General features: G+C 40.3%; 1 protein-coding gene across 2 annotated transcripts in view; it reads left to right on the top strand.

Moving 5' to 3' along the window:
- Positions 1 to 230: 230 nt before the first annotated feature.
- The window catches only part of SCIN (scinderin), a 54,288-nt gene continuing 27,524 nt past the window's right edge, over positions 231 to 26,994 (top strand). The window contains exons 1-4 of one of the 2 annotated variants that reach the window (XM_085316422.1): positions 231 to 544; positions 5,794 to 5,948; positions 7,548 to 7,709; positions 20,104 to 20,253. In XM_085316422.1, coding sequence (XP_085172548.1) covers positions 346 to 544; positions 5,794 to 5,948; positions 7,548 to 7,709; positions 20,104 to 20,253 — 666 coding nt within the window. In that variant the 5' untranslated portion in view covers positions 231 to 345. Of the gene's footprint in view, positions 545 to 5,164; positions 5,226 to 5,793; positions 5,949 to 7,547; positions 7,710 to 20,103; positions 20,254 to 26,994 lie in introns of those variants that run through there. The other variant, XM_085316415.1, reaches the window with a different exon arrangement.

The raw sequence follows: 26,994 nt of genomic DNA, 5'->3' as shown, positions 1-26,994 counted from the left end.
AAAGAAAGAAAAAGAAAGAAAAGAAAAAGAAAGAAAAGAAGAAAAAAGAAAGAAAAAAGGAAAAAAGGAAAAAAGGAAAAAAGAAAAAAAGAAAAAAAGAAAAAAAGAAAAAAAGAGGGAAAAGGGAGGGGAAAGGAGGGGGAAGAGGGGGGGGACCTGCGGCTCGCTCAGGCAGCTAGTACTAGCGAAGCCGTGCGCTGCCGAGCGGGCCGGGAAAAGCCGGCCCGGCCCGGCCCAGATGCGCGGCCGCCGGGCGGGTCCGCCCCCGCCGCCGCCGGCGCTATAAGGGCGCGGAGGCCGGGCCCGCGCTGTGCCGCGCCGTGCCGTGCCGCGCCGCTGCTCGCCATGTCCCCGGCGCTGTACCACAAGGAGTTCGCGCGGGCCGGGCAGCAGAGCGGGCTCCAGGTGTGGCGCATCGAGCGGCTGGACCTCGTGCCGGTGCCCCCCGGCTGCCACGGCGACTTCTTCGTGGGCGACGCGTACCTGGTGCTGCTGACCGCCCGCCGCGGCAGCGCCGTCGCCTACCGCCTCCACTACTGGCTCGGTACGGCCGGGGCGCGGGGGCTGCACCCCCGGGCTCGGCTCCTGCCCGTCCTGAGGCTGCTGCCTGCTTTGCTGGGCTCCGGGGCATCGGGAGATGAACTTTTATTTATTTATTTATTTATTTTTAAGCGCTGAAAATGTGGTGTTTCTAAGTTGAGGCACTTAAGTAACAGAAGAGGGGCTAAAGCTGGGGGTTGGGCTGATGCCAAGCCTGACTGCTTCTGCTGGTGTGCTAAGGGCCTCTGGGGGTGAAGAAATGGGGTGGAGAAGGGGGTGTGTGTTTGCTTGCTTTGTGGTATTGTTTGTGAGAGTGGTGAAGGTTTAAAGCTAAGTGCTGGCAGCATCCAATCATGATTTGAGAGTGAATCCCTGCCTGTATTCAATTTAAGATTTTTTTTTCCTTGATTCCATTAGGACTAAAAATTTACTTTGACTTTCTCCTCCTGATGATGTTATGCTAGCTGGTGTCTGGATGTTGACTTTTTTGGAGAAGTGGAAGCTAGGCTAACTGCTTTCTGATGATACAGTGTGAGGGGTTGGAGGTGAAGTCACCAGACTGTAAAAGCACATTCTCTCTAATATTATATGTGATAGCCTGGCAAAGCCCCTCCTTAAGCAACAGGGATACAGCTCACTGTGACCCTTGCCTAGCATAGAGTTTTGGTAGAGTAAAAGTTGGACATAAAATGCATCCTGGTTAGTACATCCTTAGCTGACTTCATCTTCTTGAAACTTTCTTAGCTAGTCACTGAGCCATCTGACCCCAGTGGTTCATTGTGCAGCAGCCTGAGATCTATTGCTGTTGTCTTTTCTCCTCATCCTGAGGTTTGTGTTTGTACGCAGTCATCTCTAAGAATGCACACTGACAGGTCAGTATGTGTAACATTAATGTGTTTGAAATGTTTGAGTTCCTATGGATCTCAATGTGCTTTTGGATGTGTAGAAAAGCAATAGCAAATAAAGCTGAGATTTTTCATTGATGCAAGGGAAACTAGAAAAACTTCAAATATTTGCACAGAAACAGAGTTGGGTGCTGGATGGCATCTGTCTGAGTATAAGCAGCATAAATGAATTTCTAGCAGATATGTCAGCAGCACCGGTAGTTATTAGCAGGGTTTGCATTTGAGACCTTTGTTAGTGATGTTAGTGCTTGTCAGTACTGTAGTGGGTACTTAGTCTTTTTAGCATTTATGTATAGCTAAAGTAGACTCTCAAAGTTGTGGAAAGTCCTCACCTCTGTGGAACTGAAATCAAAATAGTAGCCAACACTGGGACTAATTCAAACCTCTTATTAACCCTCCCAGCTGAACATGCTGATGTGCATTGTGTGCTGATGTAGTGATATCCAGGTATTGCAAACAGCTGCAAGAAGCCTGGTTGCACTTCATTCTTTATGCAAAAGACACTTGACAGCAGTGCATATAGTAGCTTGGAAATTGCAGGAGCCTTTCAGCATTCCCTGCCCTCTACTGCAGGGCTCTGTGGGCAGGAAGTGAAGTGTAATGGCAACAGGAGACCTGAATCCTGTGTAAGGTATACAGGAAAGGGCAGCTGAGTTTGGGCAGGAGGCCAGAAAGCTCTCCATCTTCTTAAAACTTCCTGTAAGCCTCTGAGAAGTAACTAATGTCAAATTCCCAGTCGACCTTTGGGATGGAAAGAATCTTGTGAAATTAGACTCRTGGAAACCTTATGGATTTTTTCATCTACTACACACTGTCCTTCTGRTCTGGACATTTTTGCATACTCGGACTCTTTAGTGCCTTGCTGTTTGATGCATTTGTAGCTCCTACCCTTCATCTGTGTGGGCCTCCTGTGTGCTGGCTTTGAATCTGCATGGATTCAGAGTTTGTATGCACATTCCTCTTTCCCCCCCGCCCCCAATCCGGAATAAAACCGAAGCATTGAGTTTCTGTATCATGTGGCAGCAAGCTGCCTCCTAACACCTTGGGCATGTATGTGTGAGGGAATGAAAAGATGTCTAGGTCATAGGAGGGTGGTCAGTGACCTTGATACAGCCTTGTGCTGTGAGTGCTGTTCTAGGAYGAAATGGCCAAAATTTAAAGTCTCATGCCTAGGCCTATGTGTGTGTGGTAATGTACATTTTTAACAGCCCAAGGCCCGCTCTTTGCCCAAGAAGGCTGCATACAGCTAAACTTTCTCCTTCTGGCATCTCAAATTGGGGTGGGCATGTTTCCAGAAATTTCTTCAGAAAATTAAGACAGATAAATGTCACTAATATGCAGAATTTGTTGGTTATAATTTGTTGCAGTTTTAGTTTGCACACTAGTTCTTTCTGTTTTTCACTTACTGCAAGTTAGTCTTTATTAGCACAGTGTCCTAGGATTGCTGTATTCTAATTTTGTAACTCAGTGCTATGAAAGTTATCGTAAATGTATTCTCTAATTTTAAATATGCTATATTTGACTGGTTTAAGCTAATCTATTTTTTTTTCCTTAATGGAGCTCCTGTTTTGATGAAAAATTGCTTTTAGGGAAGCTCTCTGATAACTAGTCATGATGGTGATGTTATTGCTAAAAGAATTAAACTGTAGCTTTCCACACCTACTTATAATGGTATATGGAAATAAAATAGAGGCTAATAGAGAAAAAGACCAGAGGAGATATGTTGGTTTAAACTGACTGTACTATTAAAAWTATGAATCTGTAGATTGAGACACTCCAATTCTTTTTCTTAGAAAAACRATGATTTCATTGTTAGAATAAGGCAAAGGGGTAAGACTACCACAATTGGCTTCTTGGCCAAATTCAGAGGATTGACTTCCATGCTTTGCTTTGGAATGTAAATCTGAATGACACAGCTGGAATATACACTCAGGCTAGGAACTGAAAAATGCTCCTTGTGCAGACAACCTGTATCCCGTTTTCTTAGCTATATGGGGATAGCTTCCTTAGCTTTGTTTTCTCTTGAATGTGTACAGTGCAAGGGATATTTTTTTTAAGGACTTTGCAGGGCAGAGAGGCACCTGATCTTTTTATCCTACAGGAAAGGTACAGCTAGCTCTGAAGCAAGTTTAGTTTGAAACTGTTCTCTTGGCTGCAGAGCTAAAGCTTGCATGGTAGTTTATCTTCTTACAATTGTTGGATGCACTTAAGCAAAAAGATTTTGAGTGTCTGGAATTTAATAATTGTTTTTCTTTCCAAAGAAAACAAATCAAGAATCTTCATCAAATCTCTGCTACTGCCTGAGACTAGAGTCCTAAGTACTCAAATCCTTATTCAAATTATTTTTCTTGGTTATCTAATGCTCAGAAAATCTTTACTCAAAYGATTTAAGTACTTCCATCTCTTAAACAGACTTCAGATACAGATGCCCAATGTTGCAATAAAATGGTTTGCTTTAGGAAAGGATATTTCAAAAGTTATGTTACTTGACTTTTCTAACACTTCCCTTCACTTCTTTTGCCTAGTAAAACTTACACCTGTGTATCCTAAAACTGTGACTATGGGCAACAGTGCTTTTCTAGATAGCTAAGTTAATTCTCCTCAGTTAACAAGGGCAAGCCCAGTAACCCAAATTCCTGTTACAACAGTGAAGTCCATAGTTGTGAAGGCTTCAAACTTCTTTGGCAAAACAGTGGCCTGTGCAGATTTTGCCTACAGCAAGTGGTGTGTTTTTAACTATTCTTAATCCTTGTCCCTAAAGATGAAGGATTGAGACCAATTCCCTGTAAACCAGAATCAATCCTGGTCAAATTCCTTCTACAGTACCAGGGCAGGGAGTGGAAGGGGGCTTATTTAGAGCTGCTTGTACTTTAGACTAGAAGGTAAACTTGATTTCCTTATGAACAGAACACACTGCATCAGGGTTGATGCTCACTTTTTTTTTAAATATGCTTTTGCTGGCTACTTTATTGCACAACTGAGCAATATTGTGAGACTGAGCTGTGGTAATGGTTCTGATATCCAGTGGTATCCAATGATGCTCCAAAACCAGTTTTCTTGAAATCTGAACCCTGTTGTATAATYAAAACAATAAATTTAAAGGATCCAGTTCCAATGGAAATGAATAACCATATAAAAACATTAACAGTAACTCTATGCAGACTGAGGTCTGAGAGAATTTGTGGTGTGGCAATACGGGTCACTTGAGTGAAGGGTTTTTTAAGAGGTTCTTAGGTTGCATACTGTTTTCAGTAATTTTCTACCTCTTCTGTGCAGCCCTCATTGCTTTCTCTTCCTTCTACTTCCATTATTTGGGGTCCCTTTGGAATCTACTTCATCCTTAGTGCTTTCTTCCTGTAGGTTTTCAGTGCCCTCATGCCCCACAAAAGCCATAGCAGTGGTGGTATTGCYCCTGGCAGAAATGGAGTAGTGTTGTGGGAGCTTGGGAAAGGGGTTGGTGGGTGGAAGGATATTACACGTGGGATTTGTGCTGCCGAGCTACTGATAACTAGCTTTTTTTTTTTCCTACAGAGAGCAAGGAGCAACTCCAGTGCTTGCCCTTAAGCACTATGTCCCCCTGCCTCTGCCATGCTTGCTCTTTCCTTGCGTCCTGCTGATGGGCCTCCTGTGACCCCAGCCCCTGCCTGGCACACGATCAGATTCTCCCATTGCCTATGCTTAGATCTTGTTCTAATATACAACCTGCTTTGCATAGTGACTAGATCATCCACCCACTAGGTCAGGAAGACCATTTTGCCACAGCCTAGGGAAAACTAAAAGGTACTTAGCTCATCAGGGCATACTTTGTAGTTGAGTCCCAAAGCTGCTTTTCTTTCAGCTACATCAGGTGATCTAATAAAATATATATTGATGCAAAATATCCTTGCTTGTCCTATTGTGTCAATAGACACACTTGATGTTATTTAACTTTTATAGCTTAAGAGCAAGTCAGCCTTCTCCTACTGTTAATATGGTTTACTGTCTAATCAATCCTGTTGTGTTACCTTTCTGGGGGTCTTCCCATTAACTTGAGTGCACAGTCACCCGTCTGCAGACACGTTATGCTGAAATTGCTTCACTGAGATATATTATTGTTTAAAGGGGGTGAGGGGAGAGATATTCAGCTTTTGCCTCCTGGTTTTAGCGTATGAAGTCTGTTTGCAGGAAGCTAAGAAACGGTCAAGATGATAGTGCTTTTGACGGTGGTCAAGGTTATGTAGTGCTCTGTCACCGCACATGCAGACCATACGAGATGCAGCAGACAATGTCTGGCTGTTGCAGAAATGATTTCTACAACAGTGTTCAAAGGTTCATGTCAGTACTAAATAGAAATAATATCTTCTTTCAGGGAAAGAATGTACCCAAGATGAAAGCACAGCTGCGGCTATCTTTGCTGTTCAGATGGATGATTACTTAGGAGGAAAGCCTGTACAGAGCAGAGAAATTCAAGGATATGAGTCTACTGAATTTGTGGGATATTTCAAAGGAGGAATTAAGTACAAGGTAAAGAGCTAGCTGAGGAAATATACTCTAAAATATGTAACACTGTCCTCCAGAGTAGAAACTAATCTTTAATGGACTTGAAAAAACACCTTGCATTGTATGCTACTGAATGTTTAAGAAACTGTTTCTTAATACTGAATGATACTAGATCTGTGCTACCTCTACTAAACTGAGTGCAGTACTAGCACAGAGTACATCAGCTTGTTTACCAGCCTTTGCTGTTAACTGCAAACCTGGCCCAAATGTTTCTCCAAAATTAAGCTGCCCTGAAACTTCCTACTTGTCACTCAAGGAGCTCACAGTTGGGACTTCTTGTGTTTAGGAGGTAATAAATCTCAAATAAGCCATTTCTGTGCAGTGGACTGGATTACTTTGTTCAAATCCAGAATCCAGTAAATGGTTATTTATGRACACAGTGGAATGAGGCTTAGGCCACCTTATTTTGGTTAAAAGAATGTACTTACGCTGTATGGAATACCTTTTCCAGTACCAGTGCTGTTATCTTTATCTTTGAAACGGCTAACAAAAAACCTGAAAATACTTTTAATGAAAACCTTTTATATTTTAGAAGGCTGACATTCAGTCAGCTCTAATGTCAGCCTCCTTGCTGTGCCACTTCTAGAGCAGTAACTTTATTCTTTCAGTAACAGTGGCTCAGATATTCCTTTCTAAAGTCATGAATCTTCTAAGAAATAAAAATAGTGTATGCATTTTTCTGTGACTAAACTTCAGTGACTATAAGCTGCTTAGAACTAGTAGATGCTCTGGGAGTCATCACTCGGTCAGTATTTTCTAATTTGTTATGAAGGTTTTTAACCTGTCAGTCTAATCAAGCTGAAGTTTTTAACCTTAATTTGACAGGGACCTGCCTGCTGTTTTTCTCTTTATTTGAGAGTAGCTGGCTGTTCCAGCCCAGGGTCTGCATATCTTGGGAACAGTGCCTCACAGGAGCCTGGTTCCTCACAATTTACAGGAATAAGATAGGCTCTATAGCTATTTATAGCTGTTAAAATCAGTGTTTTGTTTCCTCACATAGTTTGGTGTTTGGTGTTCTTTGCTTGGTTGCCTGCTAAGGAGCAAATATTTCAGAAAACTTCAGGACTGCTTTGGAATTACCCTTCCCTTTAGACATAATCAGTCATTAAAACTACCCAAATGTCTGAGATTTAAGAATTTGGGAAAATCCACCCAAAAACTGCGTATTCCTTTACTTTACATCAGTCCCTATTCAGTGACCTGCTCAGTTTTGTCCTAGCAGTGCGGTTCAGCATTGCCTTAACCTTAGGATGATGCAGAGGAGAGTGCTGTGGATCCTGTGCTTTCTCCTTTTTCAATCACCAAATATAACCCCCCCCCCCACCCCAACCCCATGCTTGAAAGCAGAGTGATGTCTGATAAAGGCTCACAACATGAGGGAGTTCAACTGCAGAAGTGTGCACCATGACTATCTGGTCTGCTGAATGTTGTTAAAACCATATGCTGTTCTAGTTCATCTGACCACATATTTTTTTTTTTCCAGCTAGTTTCTCAGCTGCTGCGAAAAGGTAAGTTTTTAGAAATCAGGCTGAAGTTAAAGCTTGCTGCTTTGTTTTTATTCAGACAGGAGGTGTTGCCTCTGGATTTAAGCATGTTATTACTAATGATCTGAGGGCACAGAGGCTTCTGCATATCAAGGGCCGGAGRGTAGTACGAGCCACCGAAGTTCCCCTTGCTTGGACCAGCTTCAACAAAGGAGATTGCTTCATTATTGACCTTGGAACTGTAAGTCTTTCACAGAGAAATAAGCATGGAAAAATAAGAGCTACAGCATCTCTTCTAGGGCTTGAATTGTGCCTTAAAATAGACAACTGATCTGTCACTTGCATAAACCAACTGAAAGACTCGGCTTCAGAAATTAGTTTTAGTATTACAACATGTTGCAGGTTCGAAACTGCCCTTTATGTTTTATGAAGTACACACATTCTGCTTTAGGAGACAATGCCACACTTGAGCATTAATATTTTTTCTTCTCACTGACACAGTGAGAAGAATTTTATTCCTTTAAACCTTGAGATGTTCACATGAAGTTCTTTAAGACTTTGGGGCTACCCACAGATGGAATGGGCAAAAGATTCATGCTAAGGTTCAGAACTGAACATAGAAATTATACCTTTTGGAATGCTCRATATGAAAAAAAATGTTTACATGCAAGGTAGCTACAGCTACTGGTCTTAACTTATATATTTCAAAAGGAAGTGGTCAGATGATTCAAGATTTCAGAGAAGACTTCTCCAAAACATTGAAAAAAAAGTTGTTCTGAGATATAAATCTGACTTTCTCAGAAAATCTTTCCCTGGTGTTACATTTGGATTGTGAGGGATTAGGCCTTCTAGAAGAATAGTGTCAATTCCTAATCTGCATGCCAGTAGTTTTTGGTCTATCCTTCTTGTGGCTTCTTCCTTTACTTACTTAAGGGAAGATACTGGTATTGGGCAGCTATACCAATTGTCTGCCAGAGTTTTAGCATGCTTAACAGTCCTCAGATCACAAAATAATAGTAGTTAACACTATTTTCCAACACATTCAGCTCCTCCTGATCTGTGTGCTCTGACAATCTGAAACAGCTAAGGGATCAATATCCAAACCATTATCTCTAAATGTAATGCCTATTAAAGATGCATAGAAGATCCAAATCATCTCCCATGGGAGACTTGTGAAAGGAAGTAGGGAATTTTGGAGCTACATGTTGGTAGAAAATGCTGCTTTTGGGCTGTCACAGGGCTTGGTTGTATGTGGGTGCTTATAGGTTTGCTTTTCTTGCCCCTTCCCTGTGGAGACCTTCTGGATCCAGATGAATGCCATGACTTCCACTTGTCCTGGCCCTTAGTGAACTCTGGTTATTCAGTTTGCATAAAGTAGTTGCTAATGTCATGCTGCAGACATGGCAATGACACTCAAATGCCCTATAGCTATCCAGTGGTATTACATGTGTATCTTGGTTCATTCCTTTTGGTATGTGCTCTTTGAAGAGAGCATTGTCATTAAACAAGCTAAATGTAATAACATGTTAATTTCTTGACTTCTAATACTGAATTTACATTGTGAGCCTTTTCTTTTTTAGTATAACTGACTCTGGCTTCCGGCTTCCTGTTTGATAAGACAGATCAAGCAGTGATGTAACCTTTGCAGGAAGAAAGATCAGATGGGAGCAACGTCTATATCATGTGTCATGCTATGGAGGGCTAGTGGGCAAATCGTATGACTGATAGGCTTTTAGTCTTCTGCTACTGCTGTTCTGAGGGACAGATTTTCTTGGATGTACAAACAAGTTTGGGACAGGGAACTGTTTCAGCATCCACTATAAGTTTGTAGTGATTTCATCTTCATTCATCTTCATGCACTTTGAAAAAAATTCTTGAAAGTTGCAAAGCACATTAATCTTAAATATTTCAACACATTTGCAAGTCTAGCTGAAGTGTTTATGGAGAAACAGATGTTTAGAACTTGCTCAAGATTTCCACTATGACACTATTTTCAGAAAACTGTTAGGTGAAATTTTCCATTGTAAAGACATCAAAGAGCTCTTAACTTTTTTTATTTTTTTTTAWTTTTTTATTTTTTGAGAGACAGAGGCTTTTAGCTCGAGGAGATGTCTTTACTCTTAACTGAAATAAAATGAATGTTGAACAGGGCTGCTCTGAGCCATGGGATTTATTGCAGGGTACTACTGAACCATCAGCTGAGAATAATGGAATAATGGGCAGTAATGGCATGAAATAATGAGCTTATGGCCAGTACTTTTAATATCAAATTATTGTAGCTTGTCAAGTAAGATGAATTTCCAAGAGGTACTTTTCTGAGTCCCTTAGCTAATGAGATGGTCTCATGGCATTATAAAACTGCTTGTGCAGCCCACTTCCTCTTAACTTCATCAGACCAGTTATCTAATATAATAAGAAATCATTTATTTTTTCATTGAGTTCAATTACTGCAATATTTTAAATTTACAGATAAGGGATAATTAAAAAAAGCTAATGGGGAACAAAGCAGTGATTGGCCACTAACACTTCCCTTGCTGGTGGTAATTACCTAAGTAGGAAAGCTTTTGTGTGCATTTCCAGCTAGCTTCAGAGAGTCTTGGTTCTGATGTTCACCTCATAGCTAGCTATGTTAACAAGGCATTTGTTTAGAGTATTTCAAGCATCCTGCTCAGATCTTATCAAAACACATCCTATTTAGCTCTTGAGCACTTATTTTCTATTCCAGTCAAGGAAGTTCAAATGTGTTTTCTGCTCTTTGCAGCTGAGTTACTTGCTGTTGGAAATGCATATAGACCTCTATCCAAACAATCTTCTGTAAGCTTGTGAATGAGCACTGCAGCCACTACAATTTCAACACTTCAGTGCAATGAGTGGTTCATGATGGTTCATATGATTCATACTGATTCATATGCTGAATTCTATGATGTCTGCAATGTCAGACCCTCTTATTTCCTCCCCTCTCCCTTACAGGGGATTTACAGTCCACCTCTGCATTTGAATCTAGGAGTCCCCTTGTAAGGAGGATTTTTAGGACAGAGCAGGCAACTGAAGTACAGAGCAGTTGCTGAGAGGTCTTTCTTTGCACAAGACATGGAGTGAAGAGCCTAACGTTGGTTGTTGCTTAGCACCTCCTGTCCTGGTATAGTTGTTTGAGCCCACCTAGAACCTATGGTCTCCTGCCATGCCACTCATTGCATCCTTTTGACTGGAGGCAAGTTCGCTGGAGGGTGCTAACTCTTCCTTGTTCCACCTGGATGTTTTGCAGCTCTTCACTGTCATAAACTGGCCCTATCCTGTGCTGTCCCCTGTACCTCTGGAGGATGGGTGATATGGAAGCAACCATGTCCAGCCATCTTTCCTTAGCCACATTCCTATTTTTTAATCATCAGACAAATTTTTGGAACACAAAGCAGTAGGAGAAGGCATGAAGAATGACTGGGGAAGGGAAGGAAATCAGTGGTGTTCAGTGGATAATACTTTTTTCTAAGCTATTTTAGTGTTAGCCAAATGCATATTTTAATATAGCATATGTATCTGAAGTGATGTGCTAGATGCTTATATTTTGTCACTTTTCTTACTGATTGATCTAAAGAAGTGAGAAAGTCTTCAGTATTGAGGTTTACCCTGGACACACTGATCTTTACTGGGATTGTGCAAAATGGAATATTGAGGGACACTGATTATATGGGAAGGACTGGAGTCTGCCAGTCCATGAGAGTGCATCTTCAAAACATGCATGGCAGGAGCAATAGGAGTAGCAATATAATAAAACTGCTTGAAAAGTGATCAGCTGACTTTGAAATTTCCTCAACTTAGTTTGAGGAGATCCTCTATAGTAGGAAGGCCATCTAAAGTTACCCTCTTCGTGATCTGTAAAAATATTCTCTTGGCAGTTCTGATTTTTGTGAAGTAAGGTTTAATTCTGACTGACTTTCTTGATGGGAAGCAGCAACAGCGCTACTTGCCAAGAGACTGCAGAAGACAGGAAGAGCGCTGCATGTCACTTATTCACTGTAAGAAAATTGAGAGACAGTCCCTAAAAATAAGGGCACAGTGGGTGATAAATACTGAGCAGCTCTCTGAGCTTGGGCTTGACCTATGCCAAAACTTTGGCAGTACAAGCATAATTCTGTTGAAAATCTTACTCCTGTCTCCAAAGGAAGTGGCTGTCAGGAATGCTAGAAGGCTAGGTTGTAGCTATCCCCAAAGTTARGTAAACACTGAAGGTAAACTGCACTCAGTTTTCCATCCTTCTCATTTTAAGGGTAGTGCTTCTAAACTGTGGTCTGTAAGCAGCTAAGAGGTGGCTGAATTGAGATTCAAGAGCATGAAAAGTGTTTAAGAAAATGAATTTGCTATGCAATATAGCAATTGACATACATGACTTCACAAAAATTTCATAAATCACAAGTGAAAATCATGATGTCAGGACAGAGGCATAGGACTGCATAAAGCTTTTGTGACCATGTACTCACTGGTATGCTCCTACTTGAGCTTCTCACATAATCTTGCATAAGTTCAAGTAGGGAAGAGAAGGCTCTCACAAAGACACTGGAAAGACTAGCTTTTTATCACTTAAACTGTTAACTTGCTATAGACTAAAATAGTTTTATTCTAAACATAACTTCTGCTTTTAAACAAGCATCTGTCCTCTTCATCTTTCATTGTTAATGATTATGGCTACTGGGTATGAGTCAATGTCACATTGCAACCCAAAGTACAGTTGTAGTTTTGCTTGCCTATGTAATCTCCCTTCTTGCTTGCACTCTTTCCTAGGGGATCTCTCTAGTACTTTCAAGAAACCAGTTAATCAGCATGTTAATCACTTTATAATAAAAGTGACTGCCTGGGAATAAACAGGACTGGAGGAACAGATTCTTGCATGTGGGAGTCTATCACTGTAAGATTCTAGTTCTGTTTTTCTGACACTATCAACCACTTTCCTGTTTTTATTCATGTTTCTTCTACAGCTAACCTCTTCCCTAGTCTTCCTCCACTGAGAGTTAGAATATTGGTCATGCTGTAACAGAGTTGGCAAACAAGTAGCAGAGCTTGCAGAACTAAGTGGCTTTAGTTCTTTATCTTAATAGATTATTAACAGCTGGGAAATATGGCTATATCTATGCACAGTATATCTTAGTAAACAGGCATCTTGTGTTACTGTTCTTAGTTATCTGACTTTCCTGTGAACCAATTATTTTTACAGTTTCAGTAGTATGAACTTCATCATTCTGGAAATATCATGTTCTCAAAGGCATCAGATGAAGAACAATAAGCCTGTTTTTTCTGTTAAGTTTCATGATTTGCAGTTTTCATATTATATGGACAAGAAAGCTATTTTCCTGTTGCATGCTAAAAAGGGCTAAAACTGAGAGACTCAATAACTGAGAGCTTGTCATACCTTCTGGTGGATTGAACACAATGTATACATGAATACTTAGGTTAGTTTTCTTCCTAGTGCTGTAGGAAATGTATTGCATTGCTCCTTGAACTGCTTTAACTTTGGCTACCTTACTGGTACTCACCCTTGGAGAACAGCAACAAATGGGCCAAGAATGCACCAACAAAACAGTTAGGTGCAAGAGCAAAAAATAAATATAGTGTTTGTCTGACACATCTGATGGCTTTTTTCTTGATAATTTATTGCAGTTGGATCAAATAGACTCCTAARCAGATTACAAAGATGCTCTATACTAGTATAATATACTACTATATACTAGTATAATTATAAATAATTATGCTAGTGCCATTCATGGTGCCCTCAAACAGCATTCTAGCTGAATTAATTCAGTTTGGTTTGGATTATCAAAACTTTGCAGCTTTCAAAGGCTCACTGTGTTACAGTTTCAACAAATGTAAAAGGCAGATTTGATGAATATGTGAAATGATTTTCTTTTTTCTCTGTAGCAAGAAATGAACAGCTGAAACAGCAATATATGCTGAAGAATTTTTACAGAGAAAAATGGCTTCAGAAGCCTATGTTAACCTTGTTCAGCCCAAAGTCTTCTCAGTATATGTCAGTTTCTGTTTAAAAGAATTATTTAACTAACAAGTTGCTATATTTGAGTCACTTATTCGCTTTATTGCTTGGTTATTTTTTTCACACCATTTTGACTCTTTTCCTTGGTTTAGCACATTTCTTCTGACTGAAAATGGAGCTATACACACCCTTGCTCTAGGGGTCTTCATTCAGAGCTTCCAGAAGCTAGTGTTTGAATGAGAAGCGCTGAGATGTGATGTGCGCTTTTGCTAAAAGTACCTTTAATAAAACCAAAAGCACGGGAAGCACTTCCATTGTTTGCAGTTCCCATAAAAGCTCACTCTTTTCAAGTCTGTTTGCAAGTTCACATTTTGTATTGACATCATTCCTTTTAATCTACACATTGACTTTAACCTAAAAGATTAGACTTTAACAATGAAGAAGAGATTTTAACCGAAATGAGCTCTTGCCTTATCAAAACAGTTTATTAATGACCATGAAGACAATGGCAGGATTCCCATACGGATGTGTGCCAACTGTTTTGATACAACAGAAGCAYGATGAGACACAAAAGCTTTGCAAATATTCATGCACGTTTGTTCTGTCTGTAGCTTTGCTAGGTACTGCACTTCTCAAGTGGGACTTTAGGTACACTGATACATAGCAATACTTATTTTTAATAGGAGTAAYTTTTGGCATGTGTGGGTTTTCTAGCTTTGTTTTCTGTGACTTGTTATCTGGCCAATTCCTTTGGGTGTTCCTGCACTCCAGTGCCCCTTGTCCTGACCCATCTCCTTTCTGTGCAAGCCCAGTCAACAGAAACCAGCACACCAGCAAAACACTATAGTGGCTTTCTATGATGTGGTTATTTGCCAAAGCTCTGATCTGTTTCTATTTAGTATAATAGAAGCAACTAAGCCTAGGAGAAGAGAGGAGTTAGGGCAATAATGACCCTACAAATCTTTTTTTCTTCTTCCTGGCATCTAGCCCTTTTGTGAGTTGTGGAGTTCATATGAGCAAGCAGCTTTGGCTGAAACTTCTCACTAAGCCTCTCTGCTTTGTAACTGTGCCTGCATACGTAGCGCTGGTGTACTCCAACCAAAGACAACTTGCTGACAAATGCATATTAAGTCAGCATAAGCTAAGTCATGCTGACTTCTAACTAGAAGTGCTAACTTTTTAAGGTGAGCTGACATTATCTTCTAGGCAAAGGTGCACGGCTTAGGCTCAGTTGGGGACAGCCAGTGAAGAATGGAGGGGGAATATTTTCTTGTGATATTTAGCTTGATGTCTTTTCTTAATGAAAGCTTTCTTTGATATTTTAAGATGAAGGAAGCTTTAACATTTTTAAARTACTCTGCTGTTTTCTAAGAACTGAAAATTCACAAAATTATTTCAGARTTTTGAAATCTATTTTAGTTTTTAAATGCCTTTCTCAATTAGAGTAAACAAATACTGCAGTGTGCACTTGGAAGTTACTAGGATCTTGAACAGAGGGATAGGATTAAAACATTTGTATGTTCAGGGCGTATTTGTAACTAGTATTAAATTAGGTCCTCCATGCTACTTGGCTTTTGCTTTTTTAGCCCTGGCTCAGATTCATAGCAAGGACATAGGCACTCAGTGTAATTTATTTGCCTCCAGTCTGAGTAGGCTGCCAGTTGAATACAGAGGTAGCTGTGTCAGAAGGGAAAACTTGTTTTTATGTCACTTCTGAAATGAGCAGCTTCTGTTTTTGTTTTCTCTTGCTCTATATCCAAGTAAGAGCTAGAAAAGGAAGGCAGGAGGTGTATTGGAGAGGGATTGTGAAAGTACGGGGGAAAGTGCTAAGGTATTTTTATAATCTGTTACACAACCTCCTACACAAGTGTGCTACAGGGTAATTGTGTGGCTGAAGTGTTGCACCCCTCTAATGCACTGTAGTAAATTCATGTGACTGGCTCAAGGTTGCTTTGAAAAGCTGTAGCTATTGGCAGTAAAAGCTCAGATTCCTGATTATTAAGTTCCTCGTAGCTTATGTGTGCAGGTGTTGAGCCCCTTTCCCCTAAATCTTCAGACCTCAGAAATGTGTGGGGAGGTGTGATGTGCTTTCATGAACAAAACTAGTCTGGCTCTGAAGTTGCAATGAAAAGGGGAACAGCTGACCCACTTTCTCTTTAGTCAAAAACAAACTGGAATCCAAAAGAATCCAGCAACCAGAAGGAAACCTGGACTTCTGCCTCTAAAGACCAATCATGAATTTCAGATGACTTGAGCTAAGCTTTTAACTTGTACTGTAGTCCTRAAACTGTTTCCCTTGTAAACTCTAGCAATTATACACCTTTCTCTTCTATACATGTCAAGATTTCTTTTTTGATAGCTTAAGTTGCCTGCTRAACACTCAGGTGGTCACTGATTATTTGTCATAACACTTTCTTATACTGAGCTGCTAATTGTCTCACTGATCCAGTACTGATACTGATATTGAGAGCCATGAATATCAGATATCAGAGCAGCTCTCTTCCATAGGTAGTCTATTTCTCTTAAACTCTGCTAACCAGACTTTAAAAATTACTGCTTGCAAGACTTCTGAAAATAAACAGTGTTTGGCAAAGGAGTTACTGATGAATGAAGTTTTTTCTTTTTTTAAGGGGMGTGAACTCTTGAGGCCTAATTTCATTTAAATGATTTTTTTGTCAGCCTGCCAATTCAAAATAAGGTTACCAAAACAAGGCTAAATTTAGTGAAGGTGCAATACAGTTGCAGAATTGTGGAAGAACTGAGTGAATTAGAGCTGAGTACTATATTATGGCCCTAGTTCAGCACTTGCTTAATTTTRGACACATGTATGTGAATAATAAAATGCAAGCAAAAAGCTGAGTGGCTTGTTGGACATAGGTAGCTAGATGATTCTGGACAGGTGTGTTGGAAATGCAACTATAAATATCAACATTGTCAAGAAACTGTTCTGACTTAGTCTTTTATCTGGATTTAAATACATAAAAGTATACCTGGAGATTGAAATGAATCAGTTGTATTGGGAAGACAAATTTGAAATATCTAGCTGAATTTCTACCTGAGGCCTCAGAATGAGTTATCTGGARTAATTGAAAAGTTATTTCAATTTAGAACTGAAATAACTAAATCTAAACTCCTAGAAGCTTGTAGGCAAAGCCAGTATTTAGTTTAACACTCTTGTGCTAAATATAATWAAATTATTGTAAACTTTCATGGCTTGTCTGCTCATTACCTTCTGTTGAATTACACGTTTCATGCTTGAGGGTTTAATTTTTAGAGTTTTGATAAAGAATGTTGCCTTTACCTTCAAGGGCTTGAAAACATTCAGATTCTTGTTTCTCCAACATTTTGATCACTATTAAAGCGATTGGGGAAGATGAGGCTTAGGAATGATATTGCTCATSTGTATGTGCTCTAGATCAAGAATGTTTCAGACTGACTGCTTGTTCAAGCCAAGCTTCTGCTGCWGGAGAAAATCTGGACAGGATTCCTGGAGTTAGAGCTGATAAAATTGTAATTTTACTTAGTTTGGCCCAAAATTACTTGTTCTGATTTATTTTTTAAAAAGTGTATATAGTTTTAAAAACTTCAGTTTTTTTTCTTTGCATCATAGAAATTGAAACAACCACATATTCAAAATGAAATTGTGTGTTTTTTTTCATAAAAAACTTAGCTTTCAGAATTCACTCTGCAAATGATTTTGCTATTTGAGGGATCTTTCTTGCAACAGTTTAGGACCTGTAGTACCCAAATTATGGAGTCTGAAAGAACTAAACTGTTGTAGGACTAAACTCATTGCATACTTTCCTGTAGAGGTATGGATTCCATAAAGAAAATGAAGTCTGTTTATCAAAAATGTGGAGTCTGCTGCTGTAGATCTTTAAAGCTCTTTCCCCTTCCTCAAGCTGCTTTGAAGCATACAGCTGGCGGGCTTGTACAAGAGCCCGGCTTAGTTGCTTACTGAAAGAAAACTGGGAGAAGATCCTGTGAATGGTGGCTAGTCAGGGCWGATCTAGCAGTGGGACTGCTAGGAGATGTTAAAGGAAAGTGTGAATTAATTGCCTGAGAACTAGAGGTCTTTGTACTTTATGATGACTGTTTAAGTCTGTTTGCTGTGGTCAGTATGATAAATAACATTCAATTTGTAGATGGGAATGCTGGAAAGATTTTTGTAACCTGTTTGAGGTTGCACAGCCAGTTACCAAAAAACCAAGAGCAGACTGATATGCACAACTGAAAATGAACTTTTCACCTTTCTCGGTGACCTTCATGAGTTGCAGCCTATGCACTAGGATAATGCAATATCTCCCTAGCCTCCTTGGCTATTTCTGTATGTGTTTTCTTCCTCTTCCTTATTGCTTCTGGTATGCACTGGAAATAAGGAATTTCTATTTATTGCTGTTGGATCTCCAATGGTCTTCCCCCCCGCCCCCCCAATTGCTTCAGATAAGCTCAGCTAGGAAGAGAGGCCAGGAATAAGCCTGAGTGCTGAAATCTTGGGAGGAGTTTGTTTTGGAAAGTCATCCAAAACTTGAGAGGAAAGTTGAAGTGCGTATCAATAGTAACTGTATTGAAAAATCTGGTTGGACAGACTTTTCACTTTCTACATGCACCCAAGGCAAGCTTTCATTAATGCTTCAGGAGATCCTATTTCTCTGAGTATCCAGGTAGKTTCTTATGGAAAAGATAAAAGTATCTAATCAGATTTAAAGCAAGGTTCAGACGTGAAGCCAAGTATGTGTCTCCAGATTCTAGATTAGAACCAGAATGTGGAAATTTCTTTTCCTTCTTGTCTCAGATCTACAGTCAAGTTTGTAAAGCCATGGGGATTTCAGCTCGCCTTTTGTTGTGTAACATCTAGAAGTTGAAAAGGATCCAGCCCTGGGAATCTGTATAGTCCCAAAATAAATTTAAAACATCATCCTCGAAGGAAGCCCTCCAAAGGAAGGGGAAGGGATTTGACTGTGAGATCAGCGAGTTTTGTTTCTTTGTCTAAGCTGATGAAAAATATCAGAAATTACTAGTGGACTGTTTGTCATGCAGATGCCATTAATATTAGCTGGATTCTAAAAGCTGTTGTCTGCTAGTGCTGAGAAGCTGTACTTTATCGCTCAGTTGTCTCATGCCAGCACTTCAAATACTATTGAATAATAACAACAGAAATAGCACAAATATATATTCAAAAAACGGCATATAGCTGTATATACACCCAGTAAAACTTTTAGACCTTAGTAACTTATTTGATGAGGATTACAGTTAAGTATTTTTCCTTACTGTTATTTGTACCATACATAGACACAAACCAGTTCTGAAGATGAAAATGATTGTTTACCTCTTGTTCTTGCAACACTGTTTAGGCTACTTGTTAGAACTCTGGAAAAAAATCATGTGACTTCCCTCCAAAAGCTGGAAACGAGGGGAAAAAGAATCAGCAGAAGCTGATCCACTTCCTTTGGCTAACTCTTTCCAGTTCAACCTCTAGTGGTTCTGCATCTTATCTTCTGGCTTCTCTCAGCAACTTTCAAGACTGAAACCTAAATTCTTTGTCCTGAAAATTTCTGTATTCAGGATGAATAACAGAGCTTATCCAAACTTGGGAGTGCTTGGCTTGAAGTCTGTCTGGACTAGGTGTCAGTGTCAGGCCRGTTCTGGTGACCCTCCTTCCTGAGAGGTTATGGGGATAAGTCAGCTCCAGATGAACTGCTTTCCCTCCTCATGTGAGGAGCATACCTATGCAACATCCCTTCAGCCATATGATAGGAAGGGCTGGAAACAGTATCTAGGATTGGGCTGCTGCCACCGGAGCAGCTCGCTGTTCAGCCTGGAGAGCTGCTGCTGCTGTGGCTGAGGCATTCCCAGTAAAGGGGGCAACCATGAMGGGGTGAATTGCTCCTGTGACAGCAGCTTACTTTTCAGCTGCTGTATTTTCTGAACATAGGCTTTTCTTAAGCAAGTTGTTTATGAAGATATTTGTGATAACTAAAGTTGGGAAGACCTCATGCTAATCTGAGGTCAGTAAATTTCCATGTGCATTAGAGCAGCCGAGCCCTGTAGAAGAATCTTCCAGTTGAAGATACCTACAYTGAGCTGGTTTCAACTTTTGATACAGCACAGTAAGTGACAAGTATCATTCTACAGCAAAAAGTCATCAGGATAAAAACTAGTTATAAAGACCTTATTTTGCTTTAGAGTTGCAGATTCCATCAGGATTTTCTTTAAGGTTTTTGAAATTACTTCACTTTTTCTTTCCTTGCCAGAGATGAGAACSAGCACTGCTGAAATAGCTTAGACGAGAAACTGCCAGATACAAAATAAAAAGTCTGTGATAATAAGCTTAAGATTTTCGGGTTGTTCAGATAGCCTAAGAYGCATACCTATTTGGGATATAACTCAATCAAACCAGAACGGGTGATTTGGAGACTGAGCAACCTTATAATGTGGGTGGTAGAGTGAATTACGCTGCATGAATATCTTGCATATTATCAATATATAGATGACTTAGAAATACTTTTCAAAAGACAACTAGTGAAAGTTGGTGTATTTCAATGATGTTCTAATAGTTCAGATCCAGTGATACCATGTGGCTATTAATAAAATGCTAATTTTATGATTTTGCTTCATGACTTATCGCTAATGCRGGTGCTTTTAATTGTTATAGGAAATCTATCAGTGGTGTGGCTCAGCATGCAATAAATATGAGCGTCTGAAGGCTACTCAGGTTGCTGTTGGCATTCGGGACAACGAGCGGAATGGAAGGTCACAGTTAATTCCTGTGGAAGAAGGAAGCGAACCAGACCGACTTATAGAGGTAATGTATATGTAGTTCATGCAATTGCTGATGCAGCTGTGATTAAAATGCTTTCACARGTCAGGAGCGAAACAGAGTTGGGCTCAAACCTTGTGTCCTTCAAGAAGTCCAGGAACTCAGAGTGAGCTTGTGGTAGGTTAGTTAATACTGCTTAGATTAGGAGAGTGAAAAATGTATAAAGATGCTAGGCATTRGAGTCTGAGATAATTAAGTACCTGAAAATACTCTTTTGAGGACAAGGAATATTTGCTTTTTTGGATTAGCCTACAGGTGACTGAATTAACAAAGAGTTCGTACCTGAACTATGCTATCTGCCCCATATGAGGAAAGAGAAGGGTCAAGGTGGAACAATACCAAATAGCTGGAAGTACTGAGTTTTGGATGAGAAAGTGTAGCAAATTGCACGGGATAAAACACACTGCTTTGCATCATCCTAATTACAAGCTCTGCATGTAGCTTCTAGTGAGCCCCTTATGTTTAGAAAGTTTAACTAGTTAAAAAAAATTAAAACATATCATTTAGATCTCAGAACTGATCAAAGTAGGGTGCAACTCCCTCCCCCTAAATTTATGTTGTTTCAGATCTTATGAAAACTAGTCAGCACTGAGTTGTTGCAGACCGCATACTAACTAATAAAGGCATTATCACTGGCATTGATGTACTAAATTTAGCTTTTTCTATTCCTTCTCTAAAAAGAGGAAGGAAGAAATAGGGTCATAAAACTGTCCTTCAGTAAAATGGAAAATATACCCTTGAGACACAATATTATCTTGTACTTCAGATTAGCTTCAGGAAGCAATGCTAATGGTATAGGCAGGTACACTATTTTTTGATGGTGACTTTATGCTGTTTTGTCACATGAACTAGTAATTGCCTAAGTTGCAAAGCATGACAGGTGCAGAGCCTCCAGCTCCTTGGGCGTACTAGCCATGATGATGCCTTTGTATGATTTCTCCATCTGCTTGCAAAGTTGTTTGCCTACGGGTGCCTGTGTACAGGGGCAGGGGAGGTGGCATTCAGCTCACTTAAGTTTTGTGAAGGAAAAGAACCCCTAAACCTACATCTGGCATTTGATCTCCTCTTCATAGACTTTCAAATAGGCTCTGATCTGGCATATACTTTATATCAATACTTTTTAAGAAAAGAATATATCATTGGTTGAGACTTTGAGCCCAACCTTCCTGYTGCTTACCTAAAATTTGTGAGAGTTGCAGCCTGCTGCAGGATGTGGGCTGTGGCTTGGTAGCAGGTGCTGGGTGGCATGACAGCACCATGCTGGCGTAGTCCCGAGGCAGCAGCTTCCTGCTGCCCATCCCATCTTGGAGTTTACATTTGAGGCTGTGCATGGGGTTTCTGATAACCTCATTTGTGAATTGGGGGTGTTGATCAGAACAGTTTCGCTTGTATGAAGACAAGTTTCAGCTTGTTCATTTGGGCTGTGAATAGAGAAAGATATGAATGATAGTACAGTGCAGGTAGCCTCACTGCATTTATTCCTAGCCATACAATGAGTTTGACTTACRTGACTTTGTCAGCAGCCAGGGCCTACTTTCTGGCTGGACACCCTTGCCCTGGGAAGCCCACTCAACAGTCTACAACTCTCCCTGGGCTGTCTCAATGCTACAAGCTCTGACAGCGTGCGGCAAAACAGCCAGGAGGATAGCCGAACAAACATACGAAGTCCATTAATCCACGTTCCTGCTTCAAGCATATCCAGTTCCTTGCCTTCATTTTGATTTCTCCCTGCTCCCACGAAATTGTTTAACTTGCCTGTAGTGCTTCCCTAGGCTGACTACACTGAAAATACCATGCTGGTTTATTCCCTCGGGATTGCAGAGTGTGGGCAGGAGGAAGGGAGGTACCATTCCTTTCCCTAGAGGACACACRAATATAAAGAGTGGTAGGGGACAGTAGCAGTCCCATGAGCCCATGACACAACGAAACGTCCGAGGGYGTATTTACTCTTAAGAGGCCAATGGCTGATTGGCTATCCTGGCAGCTAAGGTTGCTCTTAAGATATYGAGCTATTATTATTACTTTTGCATTGCCAACTGATTCGAGAAATTCAAGAACTGTTGTTTTAGCTGTGGGAACTAGTTGTCTTGGGTGTAACCACACTTTTATTGGATGTGCAGGCATCACTTGTCATTTGCGGTAATCCCTAAAGTTTAAGCTCAGAACTGTCAGAAATTCCTTAGGTCTGAGCACTTTTAGAATCAGACAATTCTGGGGATCTGGTGTCCTGCATTGCTTTCTCTCTAAAAGCAGGACAGTACRCTAAGTTTTTCCAAAGCAAACTTCGCAGGTCATGTCAAAGGAAAAACAGAGTGAATAGTCTTTTAGCTAGAAGTAAGAAGAACACTGGAGTTGGAGCCACAAACTCTTAAATCTTGTTTAGGTACCCAACTCCTACTGGGATTTGATATTTAACCTTTCAATTTTTGTGTTTTTGCTTAATTTATCCTTGTGCATCTTGGCTCATGTGGCTTAGCTCATGGTTATTACTAAACATGAAAAGCATACCACAAAAATGAGCACAACAGAATCTGCACAACAAAAAAATCAGTTGATTTGGCAAATTATTCAGTGTTTGTGAAGTGAGGAGGAAGATTTCAGCTTACTGACATATGAATGCTATAGATGAATGATCAAATATGTRGACATTACTTGTTATGTCTTGTTCAGTGCTTTCCAATGTTGACTGACAAAAATATCAAATTACTGACAACTTGATGCTGCTTCTTTTCTCACTGCTATTAAAAGAAATTAATTCTAAAGGTAAGGTGAAGCTTATAGGCAGCATTTACAAAAGCAAATGAATTAGCCTCATAATATGCCCAAAAGGAAAATAGATCCTTTTGGAACTGTGGTGGAGGATCTATGGAGAGCATGGATGGATCTGAGAAGTGACTCTCACAAGCTCACAAGGAAACTAGCAAGGAGATTTCAGTTTTGATATGGTTGTGTCCCAGGAACCAGGATAGTGAGGTCTCTATTCCAGAAATCATGAGATGGAGATCCTCAGGTATCCTTTAAAAGAAAACCTTTGGTTTCAGCAAAAGCTGAGCAGTGCCAGAACTGTCAGACAAGCAGAAAGCATGTACTGTTGGTTAATTTAGTAACCTAATAGTTTTGAAACCTAGGGATGAAGATGGTGAAGATTGACATACATTTGAACTTTTGGTTATTCAGGCTAGAAATTTTTGTCATCTCCATCTTTCCAGGASGGTAGGTAGTTCTTTCTAACAAAGAAGAAATCATGTACTTCAAATTGTGTGTTTTTTTTTTTCCCTCCACACTCTTTTCTTCCCTCATCTGGCATTTACCTGAAATCAATGAGGCTTTCCTAAAGTTGTTTCCTCTGATAAATGTCAAGAAAGCTTCCCCCTCCCCCCACAAGTTAGAAATCCATCTGCTTCCACATTAGTGGTTTGAGTTCTTGTGCAACACTGCGAGAACAGGGCTCACCAGGCAGAGGCTGACAAACATGCCACAAATACCGATGTGACGAGCTGATACTGATTTTTATCCATTCTCCATTAACATCTCAACTCTTAAAACAAAAATGTTGTGCCTACCCTCCACCTTGTAGACTAACTACTCTAACAAATCCTACTGGATTTCTGCTTATCCCATGGGAGGGGGTAGGAGGCAGCAGAAGCAGTGCTGGGCTCCCTTTTCTTGAGAGCTGGCTTTCCCACTGGGAGCTGGCAGTGGGTGAAATTAACTGTTTTGACAAGAGTAGTTGCCTGTTCCCAGCTACCACTTTTTTAGCAYGGACTTGTTCAAGTGGTGGCAGCCTGTTCCCAGTTTGTCTGTGGGAAAGGGAGCTGGGTGGAGCATGCTGTGGGCTGGGTGAGTTTTTGTGGCAGGACAGCAAGATATGGCTTGCTAGCCCTMGGAAAGGAGAGTGGCCAGAAGCTGACTGTGCAAGTGGCAACCTTTTTCTCATCTGCTGCCATGGTTGGGGCCACTTGGGAACATAGTGACAGTCTTGTGCTTACACTCAGGAAATCCAGCATTTCCAGGAATTTCAGACTGCAGGAGGTGTGCAGAACATCATCTGGGATGATACAGGAATAACTAGAACTCTTCCACTGTGAAGATGAGGCTGAAATTTTTCATACAAATACACTGAAGGTGTTTATCTGGTTGCACATCCTTGTTTGTATTTTACATGAGATGCTGACTGGTAGATTTAAATAAGCACTGCTGTGCAGGATTGCTGCCCTCAAAATTAAAAAATAAACTGACTACCTTGGACAAATTGCAGCTGTTTATGCTCAGTAGCTGTGGTGGCTGTCCACAGTCACAGCTATCTGTAGTAAAACTAACCAGATGCCAAATCTATTTTGATTTTCACATGTAAACAGCTGAACAGTTACTCATTCTTGCTGAATCTTAGGCCTGAATGTTCCAACTGTGTTACGGAGAAACTTTTAGCCCYATGGGACCAATCCAAAAATGTCTTAGCAATGCTTAGGTCAGTTTTGTCACTCTGGAGTGACCACATTAGGGCTAGAGTTAACTCTTTCTTTTCCTCTTTTAACCGAGAGGAATATATGGTTCAGAAAGCAATGTGGGATTGAAATTCTCTAGGGTTGGCTTCTAGCCTTCTTGACTCTCTCCTGGAGCATGTTGGTTTAATACTGATTTTTATCCTTCTGACTGCTTCCAAAAGTAAGCAGATATCTCACAACATAGCATTTGTATACACAACAGATTGCTGATACAGCCTGTGGTCTGAGAGTGTGAGCACAGTAAGAGCTGGCAGTGCTTAGACCTGACTTAAGGTGATAGACGTGAATGGCCTAGCRTTAAACTTGCTAGCTGTTGTCTGGTACAAGAGCGTTGTATTTTCTAATTGTGGTTTGAAYATCAGCTCTAATTCTGAAAACAAGATAAAAGCTAGAAACGTAAACCTAAATAACTTCCTCTGATCTTACTAGTCGAGCATTTTGAGAAATGATGAATGGGATGAGTGCTTGTCTGAGGTACCCTGTTTCCTTCCTACAGCAAAGTTGTCAACTTTATGGCAAGTGAAAATGCCTTTTTCTTCAGAGTATGGCAGGTATGGCTGGCRTTATGAGAATGGCAAATTGGAGGGGAAAAAAAAGAATCTGTCTATTTTTTGTGAAGTGTCTGATCAGTCAGCCAACAGAAGCTGCTTGTAATAATACATGAAACAGAAACACACTTCTAAGCCACTCGAGGGAAAGATGTGTACCAGACTCTGGTGTGGTATGATACCTCTAGAGATGAAGTAGCAGAGGAAGAGAAAGTCGTGGTGTGTTTGTCTTCCTGTATTTGGGAAATTTGAAGTGTTAAATATTCTTAAAGACTTCTAGATTGCCATTGCTGTTCTGACTATGTAGACTGATCTGCCTGTGATAGCTTTTAAGTAACGTGAGCATCTGTAATACTTGTTGTGGTAGAGCAGAGCTGTCTGCAATGTATAAGATGAAAAAGTAAGATAAACTGAGTTTTAACTAAACTAAATATTAAGGATGCATCTGTCACTTTTATTTAATCATGTAGCTAATGTTCAGCTAAYGCTTTTCAGGATCACTGTTTTTGTCAAAACTGATCTTTGGGCGATGCTTACTGTTTCTCTACAAATGATTGCTTAAAAACTCCAGCTCTTGGCAGCATGTGATTGTTGCAGTTTTTACTGCTGAGGCTTTTGGCTTCTTCTTCATTTTTGGTCAAGGTTTTTAATGTCATGGTTGAAAACTGAGAAATGCAACTGCTAGGCTCTAAAACCACAAGAAAATGAAAGACCGTGTTAGTACACTTATTTGAAATCATTCTTTTGTCATTAAACAAAAAAGCAGGACCTATCATTTGCAGTTGTCGTGTGCCTGGTTTTGTTAGAAATCTTGTGGCCTCATAATAATGTTCAAATACAGTGCAAATTTTCACAAAAGGATTATGTAAATATTTGTCTAGTTTATTTTCTCTTTAAATATTGATCAGCAGAAGCAACCTTTTCCTCCTTCCTGATAAACGAGGGAGGAGAAGAGCTTTTCTTTAAATCTAGCAAGTGCTTTATTCTGAAAATTCCTCAAGGCCGTTGTGTTCAGTGATTGTGTTTGCCTGTGGTATGAATAAATGTTATGATCGAGCTATTCCCATACCTCTGCGTATTGCAGCCGGGCACACCTTTCCACCTGCATAGCTGGGAAGAGACTGGTACCATTATACTGTGCCAAGTCAGTCACGTGGATAAAAATCTCAAGAGCACTGAAATTGCCTATCAGGAATGCTTGTTACAAAGGCTGTTCCTCTAGAGACCTAACTAGTACCATTTTAATGTAAGGCTCTAGTAATCTTTAGATAGGTGGGTGGTCATACAGACTGGAGCAAGAGGAGGAGGATGACCCCCTCCATTATAAAAGTCCCTAAAGCATTATTCAAGCCCCTAAAAATTGTTTTCTCCAAAGCAAAGAAACGTCTGCTGAGGGCAGCACAGAGAACAGCGAGGTAGCTGGAGAAACTAAGGCTTGCTGTGACTTGTGGGCTGTGACTTGCACCCATGGGTTTGACACCGCAAAGGCATGCTTCTCCACCGAACAAGAAGAGCCGGTTTCTGCAGTTCCCAGTGCTGTCGTGTGGATTATTGCAAAGGGCTCAAAGAGCAGCAGGTGCCTTAGCAATGCCTACTTGTGCACGACAAACTTGTTTGGTACCTGTTCCTCTCCCAGAAGCCAGCAAAACTAATACCTGCTGCCATAACTCTTA

This window comes from Rhea americana, unplaced genomic scaffold (genome assembly GCF_003343005.1).
Source record: "Rhea americana isolate MKP2758 unplaced genomic scaffold, rheAme1 scaffold_112, whole genome shotgun sequence".
Taxonomy (NCBI): domain Eukaryota; kingdom Metazoa; phylum Chordata; class Aves; order Rheiformes; family Rheidae; genus Rhea; species Rhea americana.
The sequence above is the reverse complement of the archived record's forward strand: the minus strand, read 5'-3'. Positions and strand labels throughout refer to the sequence as shown.